The sequence below is a fragment of the Ovis aries genome, chromosome 2 (genome assembly GCF_016772045.2).
Source record: "Ovis aries strain OAR_USU_Benz2616 breed Rambouillet chromosome 2, ARS-UI_Ramb_v3.0, whole genome shotgun sequence".
NCBI classification, from domain to species: Eukaryota; Metazoa; Chordata; class Mammalia; order Artiodactyla; family Bovidae; genus Ovis; species Ovis aries.
In genome coordinates, this window is record NC_056055.1 from 102,134,280 (window position 1) to 102,146,605 (window position 12,326).

A 12,326-nucleotide genomic window follows, 5' to 3' on the forward strand; every position below is an offset into this window, starting at 1 on the left:
TTGTTGGAGGTATCCAGGTGACACCCAGAAATCCTTCCAGGGAAGGACCCTTCCTATAAGGGGAAAAGCTTGGATGACTTCCAGTACCTCTTACTAAATCTAGGAAAAGCATAAATTCACAAATGATGAGGGCTGGAAGAGACCTTAGAACTCTTCTAACCCAAAGCCTTCAAACTGATAGCCCATGGGTGATGGATGGGCCTGATCGGATCCAGTGTGGTGAATAATTTTGAGCTCTCATATACGCATCTGGAAATTTGACTGAAAATGAGATTTGTAACGTCACTTGCTATTGGATATTCGTGAAGTCTCAAAACTGAGAGCAGTAAGTAGTTGAGTACATCCACCTTCTAGTTGCAAGACGCTCCAATAGCCAGATTTCAATGGTGCTTATCCCTTTCCTCTTGGCTACCATAGAGGAAGACCAAGAGATAAGAAAGCCTCATAAAATCTGTCTTTCTAGCCTTGGCCCCACCCCTAGAGGAGCTGGCTGCTGGTGGCAAGGGGACCATGGAGAATTTGGAAGAGGCAGAGGGGAGAATCAGACGTGAACCAGAAGGTGGGCTGAAGTTTGGAATCCTATTTGTAATTAAAGTTTGGATTTAAATGAGACTGGAATTAAAAAAAATTTTTTTTATTGAAGTAGAGTTGAATTACAATGTTAATTACTGCTGTGCAGCAAAGAGAGTCAGTTATATATATCTATATATATATATATCTATACATTCTTTTTCATATTATGGTTTAATCACAGGATATCAAATATAGTTCCCTGTGCTATGTGGTAGAACCTTGTTGTTTATCCATTCTATGTAAGACCGGAGTTTTTAATATATAAAAGGAAATTGCCATTTAGGGATGAACTGTTCTTATCCTGGGAAGTGGGTCAGAAATCACAGAATCTGGCCTATTCATCCAAAGTATCGACCAATGGTAGGGAAATCAAACCATTGTTGGAAATGATGAAGATAAAAAGCCCTGGGACTTCCTTGGTGGGTAGGGTAAGCGGTTAAGACTCCGCCTTCCAATGTAGGGGGGTGTGGGTTCATTTCCTGGTTGGAAAGCTAAGATCCAACATGGTTCATGGCCCCAAAACCAAATCATAAAACAGAAGCACTATTGTAACAAATTCAATAGACTTTAAAAAATGGGCCACATCAAAAAAACACCAAAATCTTGCGGGGGTGGGGGGAGGGAGGGAAAGCCCTTTCTTTTTCCCTATACGGCCGAGTTCAACCTTCAATGAATCGGTTACTCATTGGCTTATCCTATGGAACTCAATTTCCCCGTGAGAACTCTCAGGTGGGGCTGAGCAGCAGCCCTCCCCCACCCCCGCATTTAGAAGGGCTACCCACATGCGCTGTACACACACTTGCCCACCCCACCCCAGCGGCCCTCAGTCCCTTCACCTGCCTGCCCCCCACAGCGCTAGGATTTAGAGTCCTTCCTTTGCCGCTATTCCTTTTCCCCTGGGTACCATAAGGCCCAGAGGGGGACATGTCACACAGAAACGGAACTGTTATAGCCTAAAACCCGCACTCCCAAATGTAAGACCTAGGATGAAAAGGATGAACGGCTCCCCCCACTTCACCCACACTAGATCTTCCCCGCCATCCTTTCTGCAGCAGTAAGCGGGAGCACTGGGGCACCGGGTGGCTAAGGTATTAAGATGAGGGCAGAGAACCAGAGCGGGCGCTGGGGCGCTGACATCACAAGACGCCTGAGGTCAGTCCTGTTCCCACCTCCTCCCCAGCCCCAAGCATAAACCGTGATGAAGAAGCTGTCTTCTTTTCCTTTGTTTGTGCTCCACTAAGGTCAGATTTTAATTAGAACACGGGAGTTCACTGAGAGAGAACCCATCCTGTACCTCCTTGTCCTGGCAGAGGTTGTTTCATGGGGGAGGACATCGGGACACCGCCCACCCTCTTGTTCCTCTCCATTTCTGAGCTCCTGACCATTCCCTCGGCCCCAGCCAGGGGTGACTCTGGGAAGGGGTTGGGCATTTCCTTTTGGATTAAATGCCCCAGGAGGCAAAAGCATAGAGAAGCACCCCTGCCCACACACACCCCTACACACATACACACCAAACACACACACCATCTTTCGCTGAGCCCCTGCTGCATCCAGTCCAAGAAGCAGGCAAATTGAGCTAAGTCCGGGTTCAGACATTTGCCTTTAATAAAAAAAAAACAACCAAACTGGTACTACTGGTTGCCTTCAAGAAGGGGAACTGGGAACATTTATCACTCTATACCCTTTTTCTCTTTTAAATAGACTTTAGTTTTTAGAGCAGTTTCAGGTTCACTGCAAAATTGAGACGATACAGAGATTTCCCATGTATTTCTTGCCCCCACACATACACAAAGCCTCCCCTACTATCAACACCCTCCCACACCAGAGGGTACATTTGCTACAGTTGATGGGCCTACAGGACTTGTTGTTATCACCCACAGTGTACAGTTTACAGTTGTGTTCACTCTGGGGTTCACTAGGGACTGGACATTCTGAGTTTGGACAAATGTATAAAGAGGTGTATCCACCATTAGAGTACTATCCAAAGAGTTTCACTGCCCTAAAACACCTGTGACCTTCTTTTCCTTTCAAATTCTGAATTTCTACTCATATCAAAGAAAACTTTTGAAATATTCTTCCCAATTCCAAATCCTGGGAGATCCATGGAATTCACAGCTGCTTGGAGGAAGGAGAGGGCATGCTGAAGCGAGGGAGGGTCTGTAGGTTTCCTTTACCCTCTGTTGTTGTTCAGTTGCTCAGTCATGTCTAACTCTTTGCAACCCCATGGACTGCAGCATGCCAGGCTTCCCTGTCCTTCACCGTCTCCTGGAGTTTGCTCAAACTCATGTCCATTGAGTTTGTGATGCCCTCCAACCATCTCACCTTCTATTGCCCCCTTCTCCTCCTGCCCTCAATTTTGCCCACCATCAGGGTCTTTCCCAATGAGCTGGCTCTTTGCAACAGGTGGCCAAACTACTGGAGCTTCAGCATCAGTCCTTCCAATGAATATTCAGGGTTGATTTCCTTTAGGAATGACTGGTTTGATCTCCATGTAGTGCAAGGGTCTCTCAAGAGTCTTCTCCAGCACCACAATTTGAAAGCATCAGTTCTTCAGTTCTCAGCCTTGTTTATGTCCTGCATTTGTACACATTTGTACATGACTACTGGAAAAACCACAGTTTTGACTATACAGACTTTCATTGGCAGAGTGATGTCGTAACTCTTCTTCTAAGGAGTCTTTTAATTTCATGGCTGGAATCACCATCTGCAGTGATTTTCAGTTCAGTTCAGTCGCTCAGTAATGTCCGACTCTTTGCGACCCCATGAATCGCAGCATGCCAGGCCTCCCTGTCCATCACCAACTCCCAGAGTTCACTCAGACTCACGTCCATTGAGTCAGCGATGCCATCTAGCCATCTCATCCTCTGTCGTCCCCTTCCCCTCCTGCCCCCAATCCCTCCCAGCATCAGAGTCTTTTCCAATGAGTCAACTCTTCGCATGAGGTGGCCAAAGTACTGGAGTTTCAGCTTTAGCATCATTCCTTCCAAAGAAATCCCAGGGCTGATCTCCTTCAGAATGGACTGGTTGGATCTCCTTGCAGTCCAAGGGACTCTCAAGAGTCTTCTCCAACACCACAATTCAAAAGCATCAATTCTTCAGCGCTCAGCCTTCTTGTTTCCACTGTTACCCATCTATTTGCCATGAAGTGATGGGACCAGATGCCATGATCTTAATTTTCTGAATGTTTGAGTTTTAAGCCAACTTTTTCACTCTCCTCTTTCACTTTCATCAAGACTCTTTAGTTCTTCTTCGCTTTCTGCCATAAAGGGTGGTGTCATCTGCATATCTGAGGTTATTGATATTTCTCCTGGCAATCTTGATCCCAGCTTGTGCTTCCTCCAGGCCAGCATTTCTCATGATGTACTCTGCACATAAGCTAAATAAGCAGGGTGACAATATGCAGCCTTGACACACTCCTTTTCTTATTTGGAACCAGTCTGTTGTTCCATGTTCAGAGTTCTAACTGTTGCTTCCTGACCTGCATACAGATTTCTCAAGAGACAAGTCAGGTGGTCTGGTATTCCCACCTCTTTCAGAATTTTCCACAGTTTATTGTGGTCCACACAGTCAAAGGCTTTGGCATAGTCAATAAAGCAGAAATAGATGTTTTTCTGGAACTCTCTTGCTTTTTTTCTGATCCAACGGATGTTGGCAATTTGATCTCTGATTCCTCTGCCTTTTCTAAATCAAGCTTGAACATCTGGAAGTTCACAGTTCACATATTGCTGAAGCCTGGCTTGGAGAATTTTGAGCATTACTTTACTAGCATGTGAGATGAGTGCAATTGTGCAGTAGTTTGAGCATTCTTTGGCATTGCCTTTCTTTGGGATTGGAATGAAAACTGACCTTTTCCAGTCCTGTGGCCACTGCTAAGTTTTCCAAATTTGCTGGCATATTGAGTGCAGCACTTTCACAGCATCGTCTTTCAGGATTTGAAATAGCTCAAGTGGAATTCCATCACGTCCACCAGCTTTGGTCATAGTGAAGCTTCCTAAGGCCCACTTGACTTCACATTCCAGAATGTCTGGCTCCAGGTGAATGATCACAGCATGGTGACTATCTGGGTCATGAAGATCTTCTTTGTACAGTTCTTCTGTGTATTCTTGCCACCTCTTCTTAATATCTTCTGCTTCTGTTAGGTCCATACCATTTCTGTCCTTTATTGTGCCCATTTACATATGAAATGTTCCCTTGGTATCTCTAGTCTTTCCCATTCTATTGTTGAAGTAAGTTATGTAAACCTTATTGGGTGCTGAGTATGTTAACCAAAGAACAAAAATTTCGGAGTTCTGAAGGGATGTATTGAATAATATAATGAAGCAATGGCCTTCATAACTGAAGACAATTCTGGTAAGGCCGAGCTGGATAAAAGACCATTGCCTCGAATAATATTTTCCCTTTATATTTCTCAGTCTGTAATTTTAACCTGTTGACCGTGCATTTTGACTAAGAGCTAAAACGGTTCAAGATCAACAGACTAGCCCTCAACACCTGGAAAATCCTGTTCTCATAAGCATATCTCAGAAATCATAAGCAAATTTTGACCTTCTTTTTACAAGGCAAATCGCTGAGGCAGAAACCAAAATACCATCAAGTACGCAGACATCTAAGGCTTCATCTAGGCAGGATGTAAAATGTCAGGCCATTAATCTTATATTTTTAATGCAGTGGTTACAAAGGATGGGGTTGATGTGGGATTGAAAAACAATACTGAGTTTAGAGAATTCCCCCCCCCCCACCCCTTTTTTTTAAGCCTTAAATACTGACACCCACTCACCAGGGTTGGGAACTAGCAAAAGCTACATGGGATTCCAGGGTGAGCGTTCATTTCCCAGCCTCCATTCCTTGGCTGTCAACAAAGGCAGAAAATGCCCAGTCAGGGCCCACTGGCGCTTGCCAACACAGAGACCTGTTTCTTATTTCATCCAGTAGAGTGCAGAGCTGTAGATACCATCACTAAGGTGGAGAGCTTGGCATTCCTCCAACAACTGATACCGTGAATTCAGCAAGACAAAACAAAGCAATCAGTTGTGAGACAGAAAAACAGCGGTGTGTATATTCTAATGATAAGCCATGGTTAACACACAGCGTTAGACAGGTATTAGTATTTTGTATACTCTTGAGTCCAGTAAGAATATAAATGAATCTCTACATTTTTCTATGTGAAAACTCTGGTTTCCACCTACATTCCCCAGATAGGTTGACTGACTCAAAAACTTAAACCCCAGAATTCTAGTAGCTAAGGCAGTTAAAACCAAAAGAATGCAGGTTTGCCTTGACTAGTGAGAAACAGAACCCAGTATCCTCTAACGTAGCAGTCCTTGACCTTTTTTGGCACTAGGGACTGGTTTCATGGAAGACGATTTTTCCTTGGACTGGGATGGGATGGGGTGGGGGGATAGTTTTGGGATGATTCAAACACATTACATTTATTGTGCAGTTTATTTACAGTTCATGGAATTCTCCAGGCCAGAATACTGGAATGGGTAGCCTTTCCCTTCTCCAGGGAATCTTCCTAACCCAGGGATCGAACCCTCCCACATTGCAGGCAGATTCTTTATTAGCTGAGCCACAAGGGAAGCCCCTCTCATTTCAGTTCTACCTCAGATCACCAGGCATTAGATCCCAGGGGTTGGGGGCTGTTGAGTCCTGCCCCAAGGACACAGGTGCAAGGCTTTGCACCAAGGCCAGAGAAGTGGAGCCCAGAACCAGAGTCACCTCCAAAGCTGACTAAGCCCCTCTGTAATCATTGCCAAAAGCCCCCGTGATCATCACTAACAGGATTCCTGACTCCAAATTAAGTAAAAATGCCCACCCCGGTAGTCACCCTACAGCACCTTTCACCTAATGCCAACCTTCCAGCAGGAATTTTGTATTGAGGCTATAAAAATTGGTTGCTAACCCACAAAAAGCGATGGCTCTCCCTGGTCTGTCAGGAGGTCGGCCTACTGCACTCACAGAGCCCACATTACCTCTGCTCTTTGTTCTAACAAACTCACTCCCTTCTGAAATGCTGTGTGTCTGGAAATTCTTTTCCAGTCTGTGCTCAGACTTCCTCAACGGGGGCCCCTGCTCTAATAAACATTTAAAAGTCAAATATGCTTTTTACAGCTGGGGGAGAAGTCTGTTTCTGTGGTTCCTCCTACCCTGATACCTCCTGCCAACACACTGGGTAACGTGTGTTGTCAGTAGTGACAACACAGGATCCCAGAAGGGGTGGCTCTGTGAACAGAGCACTGGCCCTGAGCTACCACATTCATCAAGGATACCATTCCAGCAAGTCTGCAGTTCACACCTCATCCAGGGGTCAGGGTCTCAGGCAGACCCCTAGGAACTCTAGAGGGGTGGGGAACTGAGTTGTAGACTTCACATTCTGGTGCACGGAGACGGCCCCGAGACTACGAGGTCTTCAGTTCTCCTCCTGAAACCCCTGGGCATTTCCCCTTTGCTCTAAGTTGTTCTTTTCCTCCTGCTAAAGAGCAAAACTGACTATTTGAAGGGCATCATCCCATGTAGCCAGGAACCTCCTTCTTCCTACCTGCCTAAAGTAAGTACACACAGCCCATCAAAGGGACTGCGTCATGAGGGAGGAGAGTGAAAGCCCACACGCACACTTGGTTCTTCTCAAACTATAAGCTTTTATTCTATTTTACATGTCATTCATCCAGAACATGACGAGTCTATGGGTGGCATTGTTCATACTCAACATGAAACGACGTGATGCACACAAGTCACTTGCCCTGTGCTGGGCCCACGTGTACCAGCAGGAAAGGGCTCTCACGAAGCCCACCTTAAACGGTGGCCTCCTGGGGCGCTGGATGTGCTGTCCTCACTTCCCAGCTCTTACACCCTCCCTGGAGTTAGACGGGTTGAGATGGACATTTAGCTTGGAACTGATGTTTCTAATTTTACACTGCTGAGTACAGCTGGACTGTTTCCCAGCCTACTTCAGAATCAAGATGTTGCCCACTCACTCTACTGTGATCATTCTGAGTGTGGGATTTATTATTCACAACGCTGTCCTTCAAATCAAACAGAGAAAAGCAGGCTTCAAGACCACAGGTCTGGAAAAATTGGAACGTGTTTTCCATTTCTCCATCCTGCTCAGCTTTTCCCGTAACCTGTTCCAGCCTGTAAGAGGAGAGCTTTCTGTCTCTGATGGATACAAATGTGGGAGGAACAGCTTTGGTCTTAAACAAGAGGCCAGAACCTACTTCCCTCTCTAATCTTGCTATATGTGTGGCTCACGCCTTCCTTCCCAAGTGGGGGAAACCACTGGCACTGAACAGTTCAAAGGTTCACCAAAATCTGGGCTTTAGCCAGTGTTCAACACAGCACAGCAACAAAAACAGATACTGAAGGGGTTCCACCACAGCTGAGTGCCTACTTTGCAAAGGTCAAAAGCTTCCCTATTTTGGTAAACTTCCTAAAGTCTGTTCTACCCCAAGCACTGTGACAAACTTCCCTTCCCCAAAAGATTGTGACTCTGGGTCAAAAAAGGTGGATAAGAAATAAATTCTCAAGCTACAGGAATACGACAGTTTGTTAAGTAAATAATCATGTAACCCTGACCTGCACACAGATTAGAGTGGGGAGACTGGAGGCGGAGTGGAAAAGAGAAATGCTCACAGTGTGTGATTTGACCAAGGGCACAGCTTACAGAAATGCCAACAGTCTGGAATTTTCCTATAAAAAGCTGAGAAACATGCCAACAGCCAGAAATGAGATGACTTCAATGCCAACAGTTTGACCTGTTGGTACTGAGCCAACGTTCTCAGAAGAAAAGGAGGATGCTTCCTCTGGGGCCATGGGAGCTAGCCAAAAACCCCGCCCACTGCACAGAAAGAGGGGGAAGGGGGGCGATCAGCCAAGAGCAGCTGGAAAGGGTCGAGGGCCAGGGATTTGAAACCAGTGTCAGCCAAGAGTTTACCATGTGGAACCCAGGATCTCTCACACTACAGTAAAAACAGATGTATTCTTCCAAAGTTCTCCCTGTATATGCTGTAACGTGGGGCAGAGAGATGAGGTTACACAAGCAATGCCAGAGGCAGTCTCCCCACTCCAGACAGCTGCAGCACTTCATTTACAGTAACCAGGTGGAAGGGCTATCCGATCGAAGAAGCACAGTTGCTGATTTACACTCAATCAGGAAGGTGTCTGGGAAAAGGTCATCCACTCTGGCCCTCACTGGCATCTGGGACAGACACATCTGTCAGTGAGGGAGGAAGATCACCCCTGTAGAACCTGTCAGATTAAGCCCACGTGACAGAGAAGGGTTTCACAGCCTGATCACCCTGAGAACCAGCTTGGGGAGGGAACTAACGAGCAAATTCTATAAAGTTATAGATTACTGTCCTCCCAAATAAAACATGAGTCTTTATTGTTATATTTCCAACTCACAGAATTCCGGGCTATCATGAGACATATATACAGAGATAATCACTAATCTATGCAGTCATCTTCTGCACCCTCTCTCAAAATTTGGCCCAAGACGTTTTCCAGTTCAACCCCACATACCAACTTGGGATAAACAGAAATAAGTCTTGTTTCTATTCTACTATTACAGGTGGAATATCTGTTGGAGGAGGCGCTTTTGCTGGGTTGGAACAGAGCTGAAGACTTCTGGGTGTGGTTAAAGTATGAACCTCTCTGCCTTCTGACCCACAGACTTTGTGTCTTTCCTTTTCATTGTTTTGTCTCTTTCCATAGCAGTTGCTTTACAGATTGTCACAGAGATCTCTCTTCTATTCAGAATCACCCTGGAAGGCAGGTGGTTCAGATGAGCAGTACTGTTACCTATTAAGTTACTGAGTCTACAACTGAGGAATCTGAACTCCGGGATTACCACTCAAAATAAATATCATTTCAAAGTAAATAACAAACTACTCAGCTGGCAAGTGAAATGCTTAAGTCTTTCTAAACCATAATTGCCAAGTAGACTTGGGCTTTATGCTACATCCCGAGACAGAAACCAGGTAACCTACATCTTCAAAGGAATTCACAGAGCACTCCTTCCTGTTTCTTCCCTCACTGCTGAGAAATGACTCTGGAGCCGGAAGCTGTAATATACAACTTGGGGCTCAGGTAAAAACTGCCATAAGACCCAACCCTGATTAACATCGACTATTCTTTATCTTAAGTCTGATGGTGCCTGGGTAGAGGCTCTCAATGGGAAAAGGAAGGATGTAGCAGGTGGAAGCCTGGAGAAGCTGAGAGATGAGGGCAGATCCGTTAACAGACTCGGGTGGCACTATGGGATATGACCACCGAAGCCAGTTATCTTCTGAAAATATCACTATCACTTTCAAAACCCAGACCTTTTTTTTTTTCCTTAATCAGGGAGTCAGGGGTGAGAGGAACATTCACTTATATTGCTCATCAATATGTTCTTCTCAACAGAACTGAGACTATTTTAAGAATATGAGGAGCTTTTCAAGGCATCTGCTTTCAGGACAGACCGCAGTAATAGAAATACTTTCCAGAGTTGGTTCGTTCTAGAGTCTATTCCAAGAACAAGGGCGGCCAACTTTCGCGAGGTTCCAAGGCATGTTCTGGCAAAAATATTTTCACTTTCCTAAAGTTATATGCTGCATTAAAGTCCAACTATACTGTATACACATTTATATATACATATATATTCATCTGATCCTTTGCTGACAGCAAAAAAGGGAACACTTTTTTTTTAACTCCGAAGTTGGTAATATTTGTAGAGTATTATGAAGGCAGAATTTTAGTTGGATGTTTTTTTATGACTCAGAACATATATGAAATGAAAACTTCTGCACACTGCCCCAAATTCACATCTTTAAAAGGTCCTTTTCTCCATTCACATGAATTCGTCTGAATCATTGCCATCCTGTAAGAGACAAAACAGTGAAACCATAAAAGCCTTCAAAATAAGTAGCTCAATTTAAAAACTTAAAGTATTAAGTAACAAGCTTCCTTATGGCAAACTATAGAATTCAATTAAAAAATAAAATAATTAAATTCAGTCATTTCTTCTCTATCTTAAATTGTTAATTGTTTAGAAAAATGACAAGAGCAGCTGTGTTCTCTAAGGTGTCATCACTACATGGCCCGGCATGTCATCACTGGATTGCCCAGCAATGAGACCAATGAGTCCCAAACTGTGAAGTGAGGCCCAACGACTTACTATAGGGTGCAGAAAACATGACTCCTCCTTCAACAAACAGACCACAATATGAAACAAAACAAACACTGCCTCGATGTTTTAATGCCAACAAAGCTATAAATATGCAAAAATATTTTTGATTTAAATTCCATTATTTTGAGCCTCGGGGGATCATGTATTTGTTATTTCATAAGGTGGCATCTCTCTCTCTCTTTTTTTTTTTAATAGAAAAAGTCATCCAGAAGCTACAAGCTAGTTACCAAGTTAGCTGGCTGGCCAAGTTTTTGTTAAAAAAAAAAAATCCTCACATGGCAGTGGTATCTGTGTAAGGACTGATTTTATCGTGTATAGACAAGCCCTGGAGACCAAGCACAAAAGCGAACCCGAAGCTCCTTTCTGGGCTTCCCTGGCGGCTCAGACAGGAAAGCATCTGCCTGCCGTAACGCAGGAGGCCCAGGTTCGATCCCTGGGTCAGGAAGATGCCTTGGAGAAGGGAATGGCAACCCACTCCAGTATTCTCGCCTGGGGAATTCCACGGACAGAGGAGCCTGGCAGCTCCTTCAAGTCCAGAGCATCGCAAAGAGTGGGACACAGCCGAGCGACTTTCACTGTGAAGCTCCTTTCTGAGCTACTGCATACCCTAAGACAACTGCTCTGGATGCCAACATTCATTAATACTGGGAGTTCTGATATATTTGTATGAAAATGTCGTAACCTGAACACAACATTGTTTTGGCTTCTCTCTCTTTCCTATGCTTTATACCTGCCTTGATAGAGAGGGAGAGGACTTAGGCTTACAGGTATGTGACATGATTTTCTCCTTAATAGCTTGTGTTAAAGATGGGCAGGGAAACCGGGGAAAAGGTAGAAAACAGTGGTTTCTGGGAAGTCTGGCTTGATTTCCATTCAGCAGGCTTCTCTGTGCTCGCTTCAATTAGCACAAGGAATTCAGGCCACAGTGAAAATGCCTTGGATAATTGTACAAAATGCAAACTACTGTTTGTAGTCTATCCACACACGCAAACTCTAATTGCCCAAGAGTTCTACACTGAAATAATAGTATCAGAGATGTTGAAAGAGTCATCCTATATCTTCGAAGGTCAGCTTGAGATCCAAGGATGATCTGAGGATATCTGTGTCCCCAAACTCACTAAGATAATGTGGCTTGGTGCCAATCAAAGTGAACTACTCCTGATAAAACCTATGAGTTAGATCTTCGAAGTTTCCATGTGGCAGGGGATCTGTGTTTTTTTGGGATTACAGTAGCTTTTAAATATATAGCTGCAATCTAAGACTTGACTTGGACAATTTCTGTATTTCAGATTCCCTTTAAGAGTCAAAATATTTTTGGGGAAGATTCCCTGGAGAATGGAATGGCTACTACTCCAGCATTCTTACCTGGGAAACCCCATAGGCAGAGGAGCCTGGTGGGCTACAGTCCACGGGGCCACAAAAGAGTCAGACACAATTTAGTGACTAAACAAGAGTCAACATGCTTTTCAGTGTAGCAAAACAGGTTTCTCATCATCCACTTAAAAAGTGATAAGCAAATAAAATGTCACAAGAAACGGTCCATGGTTCCTGATACCAAATTTAGAAATTAGAAAGAAATGATAGATAG

At 44.4% G+C, this 12,326-nt stretch overlaps 1 protein-coding gene across 11 annotated transcripts in view; it reads right to left on the bottom strand.

Moving 5' to 3' along the window:
• The window catches only part of CCDC25 (coiled-coil domain containing 25), a 76,200-nt gene that overhangs the window by 35,377 nt on the left and 28,497 nt on the right, over positions 1–12,326 (bottom strand). For 4 of the 11 annotated variants that reach the window (XM_060409537.1, XM_060409539.1, XM_004004433.6 and 1 more), the window contains one exon: positions 7,192–10,429. The exons of 6 other annotated variants lie outside the window; for them this stretch is intronic. In XM_060409537.1, the coding sequence (XP_060265520.1) occupies positions 10,400–10,429 (30 nt within the window). In that variant the 3' untranslated portion in view covers positions 7,192–10,399. Of the gene's footprint in view, positions 1–7,191; positions 10,430–12,326 lie in introns of those variants that run through there. One more of the 11 variants, XR_009599255.1, reaches the window with a different exon arrangement.